The sequence below is a fragment of the Alternaria arborescens genome (genome assembly GCF_004154835.1).
Source record: "Alternaria arborescens strain FERA 675 chromosome Unknown contig_4, whole genome shotgun sequence".
Lineage (NCBI taxonomy): Eukaryota > Fungi > Ascomycota > Dothideomycetes > Pleosporales > Pleosporaceae > Alternaria > Alternaria arborescens.
The window spans coordinates 886,581-901,295 of NW_021167859.1; the positions used below are offsets into that span (position 1 = coordinate 886,581).

Sequence of the window (14,715 nt, forward strand, 5' to 3'; positions counted from 1 at the left end):
TCCCACGCCCCCTGCCCCCGTTGTCCAAGCCTGCAGCCGAGTGGGGTGTTTGCAGCACCGATAAAAGATTGCTCATGTCACAAAAAAGCACCATAACAGCGCTGACATTAACAACTAACGCGACGCGTCTGACATGTTGTTAAAATTAATGCTTCCGCACAATATGAATTAGGACATAGCCTGCAGTCTTCATCCCGCCGTCGGACAGTGTCCGAAAGGTGTGATTGAACCCCCTCAACTACAACCACAAGTGTATGCACATCAATCGCCTTGGGCCGCGGTGCAGCAACATGGCACGCGTTCGAGATCGGACCCGTACTGGCAACGCGAAGGATCGTCCTAGCAGTCCCGAGTCCTGAGTCCTGCTAGTATCAGTGCACCTCCTCGCTTGGAAACCACGCACCATCAGATCGAGGGCATCCCCATCATGGCACCAGCCGAGATTGTCTCATTTCATCGATCGAAACACTGCGATCATACTGCACATCGCCAGATTGACGAACTCTTGGGTCTTTTGGGCTGGCCACCGTCTGACAATTTCCTCGCAGGTCAGTCGGCCGCGGGTACTAATGCTGGTGTGTACCTAGGTATCCTCAACAATCCCCAGCCGCGCAGGTACACACACAGCTAGCCAACAATGCCAGGACGCGAGTATGAATCGATAAAGACCGTTGAAAATAATCTCCGCGTCGATCTGCTCGCGACTGGCAGACCATGACCAGCACCCCAGTCTGTCTCCACACCTAACGTTGCAGTTTCCCATTCGTCGCAGCCCAAGATTACTCCTCTTTTGCGAGCTACACCATTGTTGCAACAACAATCATGCGCATTGAAGATCAACTTTAGTGCGCCACGGAGATGGCGAGTAGCTGAGGCGAACAAATGGCTGAATTTCAAATCACATTCTTGCCATCGCCGTCGCCATGCAGTCATGCCCTTTCTTCGTGGCGTAATCGGGCTCGATCTTGAAATCGTAGATGTGTGCCATGAACTATGGTACAGTTACAAGAATTTGTGACCGATTCATCGGATTTAACGCGAAGGTTTCCACCACACTCGCTCTTCTCCGTAACACGAGGGGTCATCGCGGGAACAACTAGTCGAGGTCCGGCCAAGGAGTACCAAATCTCAGTTTCCTCATTAGCACATTGCTGGACATGTGTGCCAACGGCAGGCCTACTGAGAACTTGAATGTGATATTATCCAGGTACACTGCTGTATGCATACGGTAGGGTTGACCTTACTGTTCGGCGTCAGGATACCTCGGGCATACCGGAAGGACACGTAATGTGGAGCTAACGATCCTTGGTTGGTATTTGAACAGCAACTGCACAGCCTCACGATCGCAGCCTCATCATCGGTCATAAAAGATGTACGCCAAGACCGAAGGCTGTGCTATGACAAAGACACTTACCGACGCCATGCGTACGTCTCTCGAGCCTTCTCGCTATGCTTGGCGTGTCAACTTTGGTACCGTTCTCTTGGGTTGCCGCAAAACCTCCATCCAACTGATCGGTGGATATCACGGAAAAGGATATCTCAAATCACCCAGAATAGCTTCTGGTTCAGAGCATCTCAAGACTTGAGTCAACATCATGGCGGGGTTGCTAGATTCTTCGATGCAGTATGCAGGTGCTTTATGAGTCATCTGACCCATGTATTCACGCAGCAACAGTAGTCCTGGACTCAAACCATCAATTGTCCATCTCAGAACAAACATCCCCTGACCTTTTGAACATGGCCTCATCCTCTCAGCTCGAATTTGTGACCGTGGACGTGTTCACGTCCCAGCCATACGGCGGCAATCCGCTGGCCATTGTTCGCATCCCGCACGACCGGACACTAACTCAGGAACAAAAGCAAACCATCGCGCGAGAGTTCAACCTATCAGAGACCACCTTCTTACACGAGAATGCGGATGGTGCAACGGAGGACAAATGGACCGTCGATATCTTTATGACATCGCAGGAGCTACCGTTTGCGGGTCACCCGACCGTAGGCACTGCGTGTTATGCTTTAGAGAGGACGGCTCGGGAGCGTGGTATCCACAGCGGCGTCATGGAAGCGAGCTTCAGCCTTAAAGCCGGAGATGTTGGATTGCGGTACGACTGTGGCAAGATGACGGCAAAGGCTTCCATTCCTCATGACGTGTACGTGCTGTGTTTAGAACTGTTCTCCTCGGCGGGCTTTGGAGTTTGAACTACCAGTGTTAGCACCCAGTGTTCCAGACCAACCGCCCGAGTCAATTCGGCGACCTGAACTCCAATGGACGTATGTCAGCTGACTAGTGCAGTCATATCCACGAGAAGAGATACACCAAGGACGAGCTGTTCGCACTACAGCCTCGATTAGCAGAAGCTCATCGGGAAGGCAAGGTCGAGGTCAAAGACGACTTTGCTATTGTCTCAATTGTCAAAGGTATGACCTTTGTCCTAGTCGAACTGGAGAATGAAGAGGCCCTGGGTATGGTATCGCTAGCTGGCCAGTCTCTCAAGCTCCAAGGCCTGGATCAAGGCTGGGACCAGACGTTCATCGGGACATATTTCTTTGTTCGGACGGGAAAAAGCAACGAGGGCGTGACCAGAGTAAGGACCAGGATGATCGAGGGTCCATTGGAAGATCCGGCCACTGGTAGCGCCGCCAGCGATTTGGCAGCATATCTTTCGTTGACAGCAGGAAGAGAATCTAAGACGCTCAAGTACGAAATTATTCAGGGCGTAGAGATGGGCAGAAGAAGCGAGATCTTCATCGAAGTCGAGATGACCGAGGACGGAGCTGTATCGCAGCTGTTTCTTGAAGGCGGCGCGGTGCAGGTAATGGAGGGCCGATTGACCATCTGAGACTATGGAAGATGATAGATCCGAAAGCACGCGTGTAAGGGAGCTTCAAATTGTTAATCAAAGAACCCAACATCGAGGGTTCACGTTAGAGAAAATGCAACCTGAGAAGTTTCTGCGGGTGTTGGTTACAGATGTAGATCCATTATGCCTGAAGACACGTCTTGCCTCAGGCATGCCGAATGACCCGCAAACGCCGAACTACATAGGGAAATCCTGATTCCGTAATCCTCGACAACGCTCGAGGACCGAACGCGTAGCGGGGGTTTGACATGAGCTGTCTCAGACCGATTTGCCGGGAGCACGGTCTTTGAATGTGGGCCAAAGGGGTATCTTCGCTTGCAGAGTCGATGGAGCAAGATGCAGATCTTCGAGAATGGGTATACACAATTCTGCTAATGGGTGGAGAAATGTGCTGATTTCTCGCCTGGGCGCCGCGTTCATAGTGGAGCTGGTAAGTCGTCTTGACCGGGTGGTAAGACGACTTGGCAAGCAGCGATAACATCCCAAACAGCAAACATCGTGCACATCCGATCGTTATGGATCTCGGATGAAGGATTGCCGTCATTGAAGGTCTTCGCAAGAAGAGCAACTTGATTACGACATCCAACAAAGTGCGTGCAATGATACGGCGCAGGATCGTACTTGTTACTCCGTAGTCCTGCCGACACCTGTCACGCCCGTCAAAATCGAGACAGTGACAGCACAAACTAGCCTTGTGCGTCTGTGTAGCTCAGCACCTCCGACATTCCAGTGAGGCTCTGGGGGAGGCGTGGGTCACAGAGTGGGCCGCAGCAAGTAAACCAATCTCCCCGCTGGCGTTGCGGTGGTGACGAACGGCTATCGGAATCAATCACACATTCCTGCCGTGCATTCGGTTGTCGTATGGCGCATGGCAAGGCATCATAGGAGTTTGAGCAAGCCCTCCTCAAAATTTAGAGGATGCCTGGCTTCGTCCTGGAAGGTGCTTAGCGTGTCTTGTTCGGGTTAGCGCAAACGTGGTTCTTGCACACCTCATACACGAACCGTTTCTCGGACCTCCTCTTCAATGCCTGGCGTACTCTTGTTCCGGAGAGGCTGCCATGACAGCCTCAGTCAATAGTAGGGCGCCAGTTGATGCCAGCGCCCCGTGCGCGACCTTAGAGATGCCGGTATGAGTGGATTTGAGACGTCTCTGCCTTCATCGTGGGTTTCATGCCCGAGGAACCACGAGCCGCCTTACTAGGTTACTCTTTGCCTTCTACGTCGCCAAGGACTTAAGGCAATGCGATTCCTCCAAGATATCTGGCGTCCTCACCATCAATCAGTCGCTTGTCCTATTACACTCCGGTTCTGCAGTTGAGGGTTACATTCCTTTCTCTTCCTCTTAATTATTCATTCAGATTACGTTGAACGTGTCTGCCTTTTTGTAATCCACCGCTAGCCGGACTCCACTCTTTTTACCAGTCTTACTTTCTGTTCTTCGAGCATTCATCATGCGCTTCTCTACCCTCGTCCCTTTGCTGCTTGCGGCCGGTGTTGCCAACGCCCAATTCGGTGGTCAAGGTGGTGGTCAAGGCCAGAACGGCCAGAATGGACAAAATGGCGGCAACAATGGTCAGAACAACGGCGGCAACAACGGTCAAAACGGAGGCAACAACGGAGGCAACAACGGCGGCAACAACGGTGGTAACAACGGTGGTAATGGTGGTGGTTTGGCCCTCAACGCCGATGTTGTTCAGAAGGCCAGTCAATCCGACGGATTTGACCAGGGTCAAGAGGACGGACAAGCCGCGTCTCTCACGTATGTTGGCACACAGATTCATCTACAAGTTCTCTACTAACTTTGTAAGTGACCAAGCCAACTTCATCAACTTCTGTCAAGGCAAGACCCTCACCAATGGTCTCCAAGTTAAGGAAGGCTCCTGCAACGGTATTGGTAAGTTTTGAACAAGCGTAACAGTGAGCCCAGTCACTAATCACAAATAGTCATGGGAGATATCCCTGCTGTCGGCCAAATGATCTCGGCGGTCTTCACTGATCCCAAGAACAACGACGTCAAGCAAGAGAACCAGAAGATTGACTTCTCGGTGAAGATCAACAACTTGCAGGCGGGATCTTTCACGAACCCCGACAACACCTACTACGCTGCCCCGCAGACCCTTCAGGGAGGTAAAGTTGTTGGTCATACACATATTTCCGTTCAGGATATGGGGAACAATGCCAACAACCCTCCTGACGCTCAGACTTTTGCTTTCTTCAAGGGTATCAACGACGCCGGCGATGGCAACGGTCTTCTCACTGCTACTCTTGATGCTGGTCTTCCTGCTGGTAACTACCGTGCCTGCTCGATCACCTCTGCTAGCAACCATCAGCCTGTTGTCATGCCAGTCGCTCAACGTGGTCCCCAGGATGACTGTGTGAGATTCACTGTCGGCCAGGGCAACGGTGGCGGCAACAATGGCGGAAACAATGGCGGAAACAACGGCCAGAACAACGGCCAGAACAACGGTCAGAACAACGGTCAACAAGGCGGTCAGCAAGGTGGTCAGCAAGGTGGCCAGCAAGGTGGCCAGCAAGGAGGTCAACAAGGAGGTCAGCAAGGAGGTCAGGGAGGCCAGGGCGGCTTCGGTGGCTTCGGTCGTGGACGCGGACGTGGACGATTCGGCCGCCGCAGCTTCGCCGCCCGCGACTTTGTTGCTTGAACGCCTCAAGAAGGATGAGACGGCTGATGAGGCTTGGGGTTTGAGGCGGTACACGCGGTAATGGTGCTTTCCTTTTTGATGACAACTTCTATTACTGTAGTTAACATAGAACGTACTTCTGTCCCTAGAAGGGCACCGAAGGTCACTCTACGGAGATTGAAGCGGAGCGCTTCATTGGACTGGTTCTAAGGGCGCTATTTCCTTCTCTGGCGCTTAGTTACAGTTATGAAATGTAAAATTATTGAAGTTGTAATGACAAACGCGGTCTCCAGTTTACCTCGAGGCACGAGGGCCTCAGTTCTGCTAGCATGTGCATGACATTCCAAGCCCTAGGCTTCATGGGCCTGTGACGCATTAAAGGTGACGAGACGTTGCTGTCTCAGGCTACTGCTCAGGCACGTGTGTTTCGGGTACTGCCAACTTTTCACTTGCGACACATGGTGGGGACGAGCCAGCCGAGACATGCCGCTACTTGTAAGCGGAGTAGATCAGCCTTCCCTCAGACACATCAACCTTCACATAGGACATGGAATGTATTTTTCCCTGTCTGTAGAAACTCCTTTCCGCGTCTTTGTGCATGTGTCAGCGCCTAGTAACACTAGCATGTGCTGCGTTGGGTAAGGCAAACCGCGGATGACTCAACAGTGATGCATCGTGGATATATGGTGCTGATCATACCTCCTGCACAAGTCCTTAAACAACAGCAAAGCAAAATGACGAGCGAAACGTCTAATCAGGCTGGGACTTTATTTGCAGTGTGCGCACCCACATCTATCTTACCAGTTGAATTATGGCTGCATATCCTCGAACGAGCAAGCATTTACGAAGCAAGTCACCTCTGGACTGCCGTACGGCATGTGTCACGGCAATTCAAGGATCTTGTTGAACGAGTGTTCGCGTCGATCTACCTCCCAATGTTCGCCATCACGCTTTCACTTCCGCGCCGTGACCCCACTTCTGGAGCTCTGCTTTGGCCAGGTGCGCCAATACCCCGCGCGCAATTGAGCATGTCGTTCGACGGCCTCAATGCCGATGAAAGATTTGCCCTGTTCCGTTCGCCGAGTGTACTCAAAGAAGGAACGAACGTAATAAGCGTCGAAGAACTCAAAAACACTTCTGTGCTGCCACTAGAACGACTACAGGCAGCTACGGCATGGGTGCACTTCACTCGGAACCAGCTGACGGGCATAGCAATGCCTGTGCCTGGATACCTAAGCTGGGACGAGGAACGAAAGACATGGGTATGGAGTGTGAAGTGGAAGGATCTTATGACGCAGTTTTATGCATCAAGAAAGCAGAAATCAAGCGTGCAGGTGCAGCCCTCCAAAGGCGTGACAGGCCGAACCAGATTCCCGAATAATTGTAAATAGACGACCAGGCTGTTTTCGTCTTCATGCTATCAACCGCACGTTTCCACTCCGAGACGAAAGTCGTACCCTTAATCTTGCGGACATGGCTTCAACTTGACTGGGAGACAGATCTGGATCCACGAGGTTTCTGGTCTCTTCCGACAAGCCATGTAGTAATGTGGCCAAAGAAGATGATTTCCATAGCGGCGCCTTGGTCCTTCTTCCTTGTACAATCGTTGCAAATATTAATACCAAGCTTCCTACGAGCGATACGGCGGGCAACGTGATCCAGGCCCAGCGGATCTTCACAAAACGTTCCGAGCTCCACGCTATTCCTTCTATGAGCCTCATACCAGAAGACCGTGATTTCATGTCGTTTGTTATAGCTTTCGTAAGGTTGGAGATATGGCTCTCGAAGTCGTAGGGCGGGATCTGATGAAAGTTCCACATGCCAGAGTAGAGCTCAAAATCGTATGCAGGATCTTGATTCAGATAAAAGGGGAAATCCGACAAGATCCAATCGCGGAGGAGTTGAGTGGTTCCATTGAGAATTTGGAATGTGTTGTTCGAGCCCAAACTAGCGGTTATAGGCCAGGTGGTGCTATTGTCCAATGACTGGGGCTGTACGACGACAGTATCTAGTACCCTTTCCTGTAGCATACCATTGACAATGCGGGAATCAATAGTATGGACATTCCCTAATCAATCACTCGCATCAGCTGACGATGCATGCGACCTGGAGACGCGACTTTACTTACATGTGAGTAAACATTCCAGCAATACCGGTGTTTGGTTTCTGAGCGCCGCTTCTGGACCTCCTGGCGTATAAGCGATATAGAAATCCAAGATAGGTAGAGTCGAATTGTGAAAAGCTGTGGTGTTCCAGAAGTGGTTGCCACTAGATTCAAAATCAAATGTTTCGACTACCAACATCGATAAACTGGTCACCTTGCGAAAACCGAGATTACCTTCGACGCCGGTAACGAACGTATCATTCACCTTGTAGCCACAGGGATCCACCGCCGAGACGACTTGTTGTGGCAGGGCTAGTTTTGTGTTGTTTTCGCATATATACTGGAGCAGGTCAGACACGTCTTGACATGTGTGACCGACGCCAAGTGTGGCATACGAAGGCCATGTACAGTTCGCCGTGGAGCACTGCGCCGTGGAGGGTCTCATAGCAATTTCTGGGGTGTTGAGGACGGTGTCGATAGCCAAAGTCATTGTCGGGTCTCTGTTATTGTTGTCAAAACCAAGCCGGCGAGTGCTCGGTAGAGATTGGGGTACGAAAGTTGATGCGGCCCATGTCGAGCCACCTCCAACGATCATCATACGATCGGGATAGGTGACGATTTGTTGGAAGAAAGGCTCGAATGCTAAGCCTAGTATGGTGATCAAGGCAGCCAAGGATACAACATGCCTACATAGGTATCAGTGTGTAAAAGTCTACTGTTGGGTACGTTGCCAGGACTTACTTGCATCGTGTTCTGATAAGTAGCATAGTCGCACCCCAAGGCCCACGACTGGCGGCGTCAAAGAGTTGAAAATCCCATAGTGCAGCCTCCTCTTGGAACCAGATCCATTTCAACTGACTAATCGCTTCGGAAATAGGCATTATTAATGCTGCTTTTGAAACCGCAGCAAAGACTGCAACGTATGTGTTGAGCGTGATGCCTGTTACCAAGTGTTCTGGCTGTCTTCTACCATCGTAATACCACAGTACACCCACTATAGCCGCCACACAGACGAAACTAATAATCCAGCTGAGTATCTCCCACCACCACCAATCAGTTACGATCCGGTCATAGAAGTTCGTTGATGCTCGGATCCGGGACCGGCCTTTGGTGTCGTTCTCCTGCTCTGGTGATTTCGAGGCCGCGGAATGAAACATGTCTGGAAGACAGAAGATTCTTACCTCACAGGAAGTATATGTCGACAAGTATGAAGCACCATGTCCTCCTATCGATACGGTGTAATGCTGCTTCGCCGCAATTCAGGGTCCCATGCATGCACACCAGGAATAGATAGGAGGAATGGTATCATTCCGCGCCTCAATCACTTGCGGTACGCGTTTGATTCACCCGGTATTAGATTGATTGGAGAATGTATCATCTAATTTTGCGACATCTATGTTGCAAGCGCCAAGGGAGATGGTTGTCCGTGTAAGCGCCGGCCACATGGTCGCTCCATTACGAAGGGTACCAGAAATCGCTTACTCATTTGAGCTGTGTGAGGAGTATTACGCTTGTTTTTGATGAGATCAATTCGTCAAGATCTTCGCTATATGGTGATTGGCCCTTCAGGTGCTCAGCCGATGGCCTTTGCAGAAGTCATTCGCTGTGCAACCAAGCTAAAGACGGCGATTGACGACATGAAGATGGCAAGATTGTAGAACTAAGTTCGCATCAGCTTGACGATGTTACCAAGATTGACAATGTTGGAGAGAACGTACAGCTTTCCTCGAGTACGCGCTCTCCTCGGACTCGCTACGCGCCTCAACGAACAGTCGACGTAGGTTCGGTAAATTGGAAGGCTGCCATCTCGCATTAGAGTTGCCGTGCAGACGGGCTGCTATGTTCAACTTACCATGTTGATGTTTTGGTGCAATAGTGAGCGCAGCGGGAGCGTTGAAGCACTTCCGGGCTGGGCTAGATGCCATACATGGATGGGGCCCCAATTGTGCACGGACCATATCCTTAAGGTGGCAGTCTGGCAATCGCGAAGCTCCACGAGCATTGACATAACCCGCATAATCCCTCTGCAACGCCGCCCGACCCAGAGACGCCGAATTCCAGATACACTTGTAGACAACCTCAAGAGACTGCGCCTCGAATACTCCGCCCCTTGCAGCACAGGTTGCAGACCTTACGAGCCGGAGTCGGAGGGGTTTGGCTGAGCGACTGGCTTCTGCGGTCCTACAAAGATGGCTGTCAACAGGATAAGAGGCGCATTCGCGCCCCCGCGCAAGGGAGAGACGTTTGAATTAAGGGCAGGTCTGGTGTATGATCACCCAAGAACCAGTTTAGCTGTTCATAACTGACTATTGCCCTAGTTCTCAATATGCCTACGAACGGTGAGCACCTGGAACTATAAGACGCATTTGGAGCAAATACTAAGACGATGTCAGGAAAGAAGCCATTCAGAAGACTATCATGTCCATGACTTTGGGCAAGGATGTCTCGGCGCTCTTCCCCGACGTTCTGAAGAACATTGCAACAGGGGACCTTGACCAGAAGAAGCTGGTATATCTATACCTCATGTGCGTACAAACCAGGCTGCGCATCAAGCGGAAACTGACAACATGCACCAGGAACTACGCAAAATCACATCCCGACCTCTGCATTCTCGCCGTAAACACTTTCGTGCAAGACTCCGAAGACGCAAACCCACTCATACGAGCATTGGCGATCCGAACTATGGGCTGCATCCGCGTGGACAAGATGACTGACTACATGGAGGAACCTTTGCGGAAAACACTCAGAGACGAATCTCCATATGTACGGAAAACCGCAGCACTGTGCGTGGCTAAGCTCTTCGATCTCGCACCCATCATGTGCATTGAGAACGGTTTCCTGGAACAGCTGCAGGAACTTGTTGGCGACCCAAACCCCATGGTCGTCGCAAACTCGGTCACTGCACTGGTAGAGATTCAGGAAGCAGCACCGGAAACCAAAGCTCTCGTCATCTCATCACAACAACTGAAGAAGATGCTTTTGGCGCTGAACGAGTGTACAGAGTGGGGAAGAGTTACTCTCCTTACCACTCTCGCCGACTACAAGCCGGTGGATATCAAGGAGGCAGAGCACATTTGCGAAAGAGTTGTTCCACAGTTTCAGCACGTCAATCCAAGTGTCGTCTTGGCAGCCGTCAAGGTTGTGTTCCTGCATATGCGAAATATCTCTCCCGAGATGATGAAGTCGTATGCGAAGAAGATGGCTCCACCACTAGGTACGTTGATGACAGAGGCAGAAAAGACCATCACTAACAAGCTGTAGTTACACTAGTATCTTCTGCTCCTGAAGTACAATACGTTGCGCTCCGGAACATCGACCTACTGCTCCAGAAACAGCCAGACATTCTCAGCAAAGAGATGCGCGTTTTCTTCTGCAAATACAATGACCCGCCGTACCTGAAGATGCAAAAGCTGGAAATAATGGTGCGGATAGCAAATGACAAAAATGTCGATCAGTTACTGGCCGAGCTGAAGGAGTACGCCATGGAAGTGGATATGGATTTCGTGCGACGAGCAGTCAAGGCCATCGGACAGGTCGCGATCAAGATCGAGAGCGCAAGCGAGAAATGTGTTAACACGCTGCTGGACCTCATCAACACTAAAGTCAACTACGTCGTTCAGGAGGCGATTGTGGTCATCAAGGATATCTTCCGCAAATACCCTGGTTATGAAGGCATAATACCGACACTCTGCCAGTGCATAGATGAGTTGGACGAGCCAAACGCCAGAGCATCTCTTATCTGGATCGTTGGAGAGTACGCGGAAAAGATTAACAATGCCGGTGAGATCCTGTCGAATTTTGTCGACACATTTGCCGAGGAGTTCACTCAAGTATGTCTGAAAATGCATGGCGGAGTACTACAGGAGCTAACATACGCCAGACACAACTTCAAATACTCACAGCAGTTGTCAAGCTCTTCTTGAAGAAGCCAGATCAGGCACAGGGCCTCGTGACGAAGGTCCTCCAGGCCGCGACTGCAGACAATGACAACCCAGATATCCGAGATCGAGCATACGTCTATTGGCGACTACTGTCCAGTGATCCCGAGATCACCAAGGAAATTGTACTCTCCGACAAACCCCCAATCTCTTCCACAATACGATCATTGCCTCCTCAGCTATTAGAGACTCTGCTTACAGAACTGTCAACACTGGCTTCGGTGTACCACAAGCCACCAGAGGCTTTCCTTGGACAGGGCAGATTTGGCGCAGAGGCGATGCAACGAGCTGCCATTGAAGAGCAACAAGAAGAAGCAAGAGAAAATCCGATTGCAGCGGCAGCAGCAGCGGCAGCAGTCAGTGGACAAGCGCCTTCAAATGTGGAGAACCTCTTGGACATTGATTTTGACGGCTCTGCGCCCGCTTCAATGCAGAAGCAACCTACACACGGCTCATCGGGCCTTGAAGGACTGGCAGGAACCCCCCAACGTGTCGCCTCTCCTGCAGTAAACGCGCCTGCTCAACAACAATCAAACATGGACGATCTGCTAGGCTTGTTTGGAGATGGAGGTGGTGGTGCCGCAGCACCTGCACAGGCTACGCAGATGAGCAACGACGATATTATGAATGGATTCGCAAGCATGAGCATGGAAACAAGCCAGCCCCCTCCACCAACACAGCAACTAGGCGGCGAGCCAAGCAAGAAGAGCAACCAGGACCTGTTGGACTTGTTCTAGGTAGCCGCCCTGGAGGGAAATGTGCGTTCAAGTGTTTTGTGTTAGCGAAACGTGTGTCTAGTGAGCATCTACTGGCGCTAGGGAACATGGCTTGATACGAGTGACATGTATACAAATCGAGGGCTGATAGTGGCTATACCGCTACGCAAGAACAGTACTCCTTCCGTGTTCCATGCTGAGTGTTGCTGAGTTCACTGATACAGCACTACAACTGATGCACGGTGTTGTCCATGATATTGGTTCATTAACCGTTTCCATTCCATTAAGCATTACACTAATAATAATATTCCCGTTCCGAGGCGGTAGGCTCAAACCAGCCATTCATACCGCCCATAGTGATGGTGAGATCAATGCAGCATTTGGAACAAATGCATTGTCTTCCTTCAATTCATGCCCTCAACATCGTCAAATCCCACTATTGCAGACATCCAGCCGCTCAAAAAAAAGGAGAAAGGGGCGGCGGCCGGGCGCTGGAGCGAATGTATATAACACGACTGTAAAGTTTTTTACAGTGCCAATAAGCCAAAGTAAGCGACCGACTTGGGTATCAAAAAGGGGGTACAATAAACCGCGCACTGTGGCGCTAGAAGGGGATATCCACGAGAAGAATGGTGTGGTTCCCCGATGCATGCTGCAGCGTCTTCTGCCGACGCCAGTGATTCTATGCCGTCAAATCCATGATTATAGAATGGATCGCTGAAATGCTTCGCAAACAATAAAACTCCGCTCCAATGCATAGGTCGTAAAGGCCGTCACCTGAGGACGTGAGGTGATGTGCGTACGTAGGGATGAGTATAAGTTTGTGGCGAGAGATGTAGATGTAGATAGTCGTGGTCTTAGTCTTTGCGGAGGGTGTGTTCGGTATCGGATCCAACTGTGTCGCCTTCCCAGAGGCTTTGAGAGTCGTCGGTAGGGGATCGAGCGCCGATGGGGCTCCTGCCACCAGTAGAGTAAGATGAGGAAGAGCCGCTGGCCCAGTCGTCAGAGTCGGAGTGAGGCTGGAACTCCTCGTAGATGTCGAGCATGCTGTAGCCAGCACCGTCCATGGGGTCGCCAATCTCGACGTAGTCGTAGTCCCATCGGAACTCCTTGTCGGATTGCGGGCGAGGGAGGAACTTGGCGCGACCAAAGAAGTAGCAGACACCAGCAACTAGGAAAGATTAGCCATAGTAGAGGTGGGAGTAAAAACAGGAACTTACGCAGACTGCCAGCTACCAGGTCAACGGCGTAGTGGTGAGAGAAGTACATAGTTGACCACCAGAGCCACATGGTATAGAAAACGTATACGGGGAACAACCTGGGGAAGACATGTCCCATAAACAGCGTCTCTAGGGTAGCCCATCCGGAGTGCAATGAGGGGAAAGCACCAAAGACCATGGGTGAGGCAAGGAAGGTGGAAGTGTAGATATCAAACCCAGTCAGCTTGTCGATTGCCTTGAGTCCCGCGGCGTCTCCAGGGATACTGTAGTTGGCGGGGGCCAATCCGTATGAGTTCTCGTACCAAGGAGGCGAGCATGGGAAGACGATCTGGATCAGAACAGCTGTGATGTTCATGTAGCCAAAAGCACGCGCCCAGATGGGTAAGGTGCCAGGGGGGCCCCAAATGAACATGCATCCACTGACAATAACAGGCGATACGTAGTGTACGACTCCATAGGGCAACCAGGCAAGGATGTCAAGGACTGTGTGCTTGTGTGCGGACAGAATGTTGCTCAGGTTGGCGCCGTAGAGGATGTTCTCGAGAGCGGGGAGGACGCGGACCCAGATGGCAGGGCGGTAGTCGGCGGAGATGTATCTGGGGCGGAGGTTAGCTCGTTCTGCGAGTTTACGTGTTGGATAAAAAAGATGATACGTACTTGCAGCTCGAGAAGAGGAACAGCCAGGTAAGAGTAGGGAGCAATGGGAGGAGAAATTGTCGTGTAATGGGCAAACACAGGCCGGTCATGAGCAGCGTAGCTATGAATGTTTTGGCAAAGGGCCCAGGCGCCTCGCTCACGGAGAGGGAGAAGATGGCGACGATGGCGAGGAAGAGGTACTGGGCATCGTATATGGACCAGGAATGGGTGCGCAGCGAACGCAGCGTGTCCGAGGGCGAGAAGGACGTCTCGAGGCCGGCGATGGATGACGTTGGGGCCTGGCGACTGCGTATGCGCGACTTGGTAGCCCTCCACTTTCTACGCACGCGATGGGGGATAAGACTGGGCAGGGCGGACAGGCCGGGGACCGAGGTGCGCGAAAGCATGTCGGACGCGGTGCTGTTGTCGAGGAATGCGAGGTAGCTCTTGTTGGTCATGGTGAAATGGTGGTGAGGTGACAAAGGGCTCGGTCGCTCGGGGGATGATGGTCTGTGGCGCAGTTACAGGGCAACAACAGACAGGCGACCAAAGGCGGAGGGGGGAGTCGTCGGGTCTTGTCTGGTCTTTTGGAGCTGCGCAA

The 14,715-nt window shown here is 51.6% G+C and overlaps 6 protein-coding genes across 6 annotated transcripts; 4 read left to right on the forward strand and 2 right to left on the reverse strand.

Moving 5' to 3' along the window:
- Positions 1–1,737: 1,737 nt before the first annotated feature.
- AA0111_g2401 (hypothetical protein) lies at positions 1,738–2,840 on the forward strand (the record flags this gene model as incomplete). The annotated part of the gene is made up of 2 exons (XM_028648169.1): positions 1,738–2,150; positions 2,294–2,840. The coding sequence occupies 2 exons, from the start codon at positions 1,738–1,740 to the stop codon at positions 2,838–2,840; spliced, it is 960 nt and encodes a 319-aa protein (XP_028510010.1).
- A 1,472-nt stretch (positions 2,841–4,312) lies between these two features.
- Positions 4,313–5,521, forward strand: AA0111_g2402 (hypothetical protein; the record flags this gene model as incomplete). Its single annotated transcript, XM_028648170.1, has 3 exons — positions 4,313–4,620; positions 4,670–4,755; positions 4,806–5,521. The coding sequence occupies 3 exons, from the start codon at positions 4,313–4,315 to the stop codon at positions 5,519–5,521; spliced, it is 1,110 nt and encodes a 369-aa protein (XP_028510011.1).
- Positions 5,522–6,435: 914 nt separating this feature from the next.
- On the forward strand, positions 6,436–6,891 carry AA0111_g2403 (hypothetical protein; the record flags this gene model as incomplete). Its single annotated transcript, XM_028648171.1, has 1 exon — positions 6,436–6,891. One exon carries the CDS (start codon positions 6,436–6,438, stop codon positions 6,889–6,891), a length of 456 nt encoding a protein of 151 aa, XP_028510012.1.
- A 729-nt stretch (positions 6,892–7,620) lies between these two features.
- On the reverse strand, positions 7,621–8,371 carry AA0111_g2404 (hypothetical protein; the record flags this gene model as incomplete). The annotated part of the gene is made up of 2 exons (XM_028648172.1): positions 7,621–8,290; positions 8,346–8,371. 2 exons carry the CDS (start codon positions 8,369–8,371, stop codon positions 7,621–7,623), a joined length of 696 nt encoding a protein of 231 aa, XP_028510005.1.
- A 1,422-nt stretch (positions 8,372–9,793) lies between these two features.
- AA0111_g2405 (AP-2 complex subunit beta) lies at positions 9,794–12,279 on the forward strand (the record flags this gene model as incomplete). The annotated part of the gene is made up of 6 exons (XM_028648173.1): positions 9,794–9,870; positions 9,923–9,943; positions 9,998–10,129; positions 10,181–10,818; positions 10,866–11,434; positions 11,485–12,279. The coding sequence occupies 6 exons, from the start codon at positions 9,794–9,796 to the stop codon at positions 12,277–12,279; spliced, it is 2,232 nt and encodes a 743-aa protein (XP_028510006.1).
- Positions 12,280–13,115: 836 nt separating this feature from the next.
- On the reverse strand, positions 13,116–14,572 carry AA0111_g2406 (Inositol phosphorylceramide synthase catalytic subunit; the record flags this gene model as incomplete). Its single annotated transcript, XM_028648174.1, has 3 exons — positions 13,116–13,429; positions 13,479–14,074; positions 14,136–14,572. The coding sequence occupies 3 exons, from the start codon at positions 14,570–14,572 to the stop codon at positions 13,116–13,118; spliced, it is 1,347 nt and encodes a 448-aa protein (XP_028510007.1).
- Between the last annotated feature and the right edge of the window lie 143 nt (positions 14,573–14,715).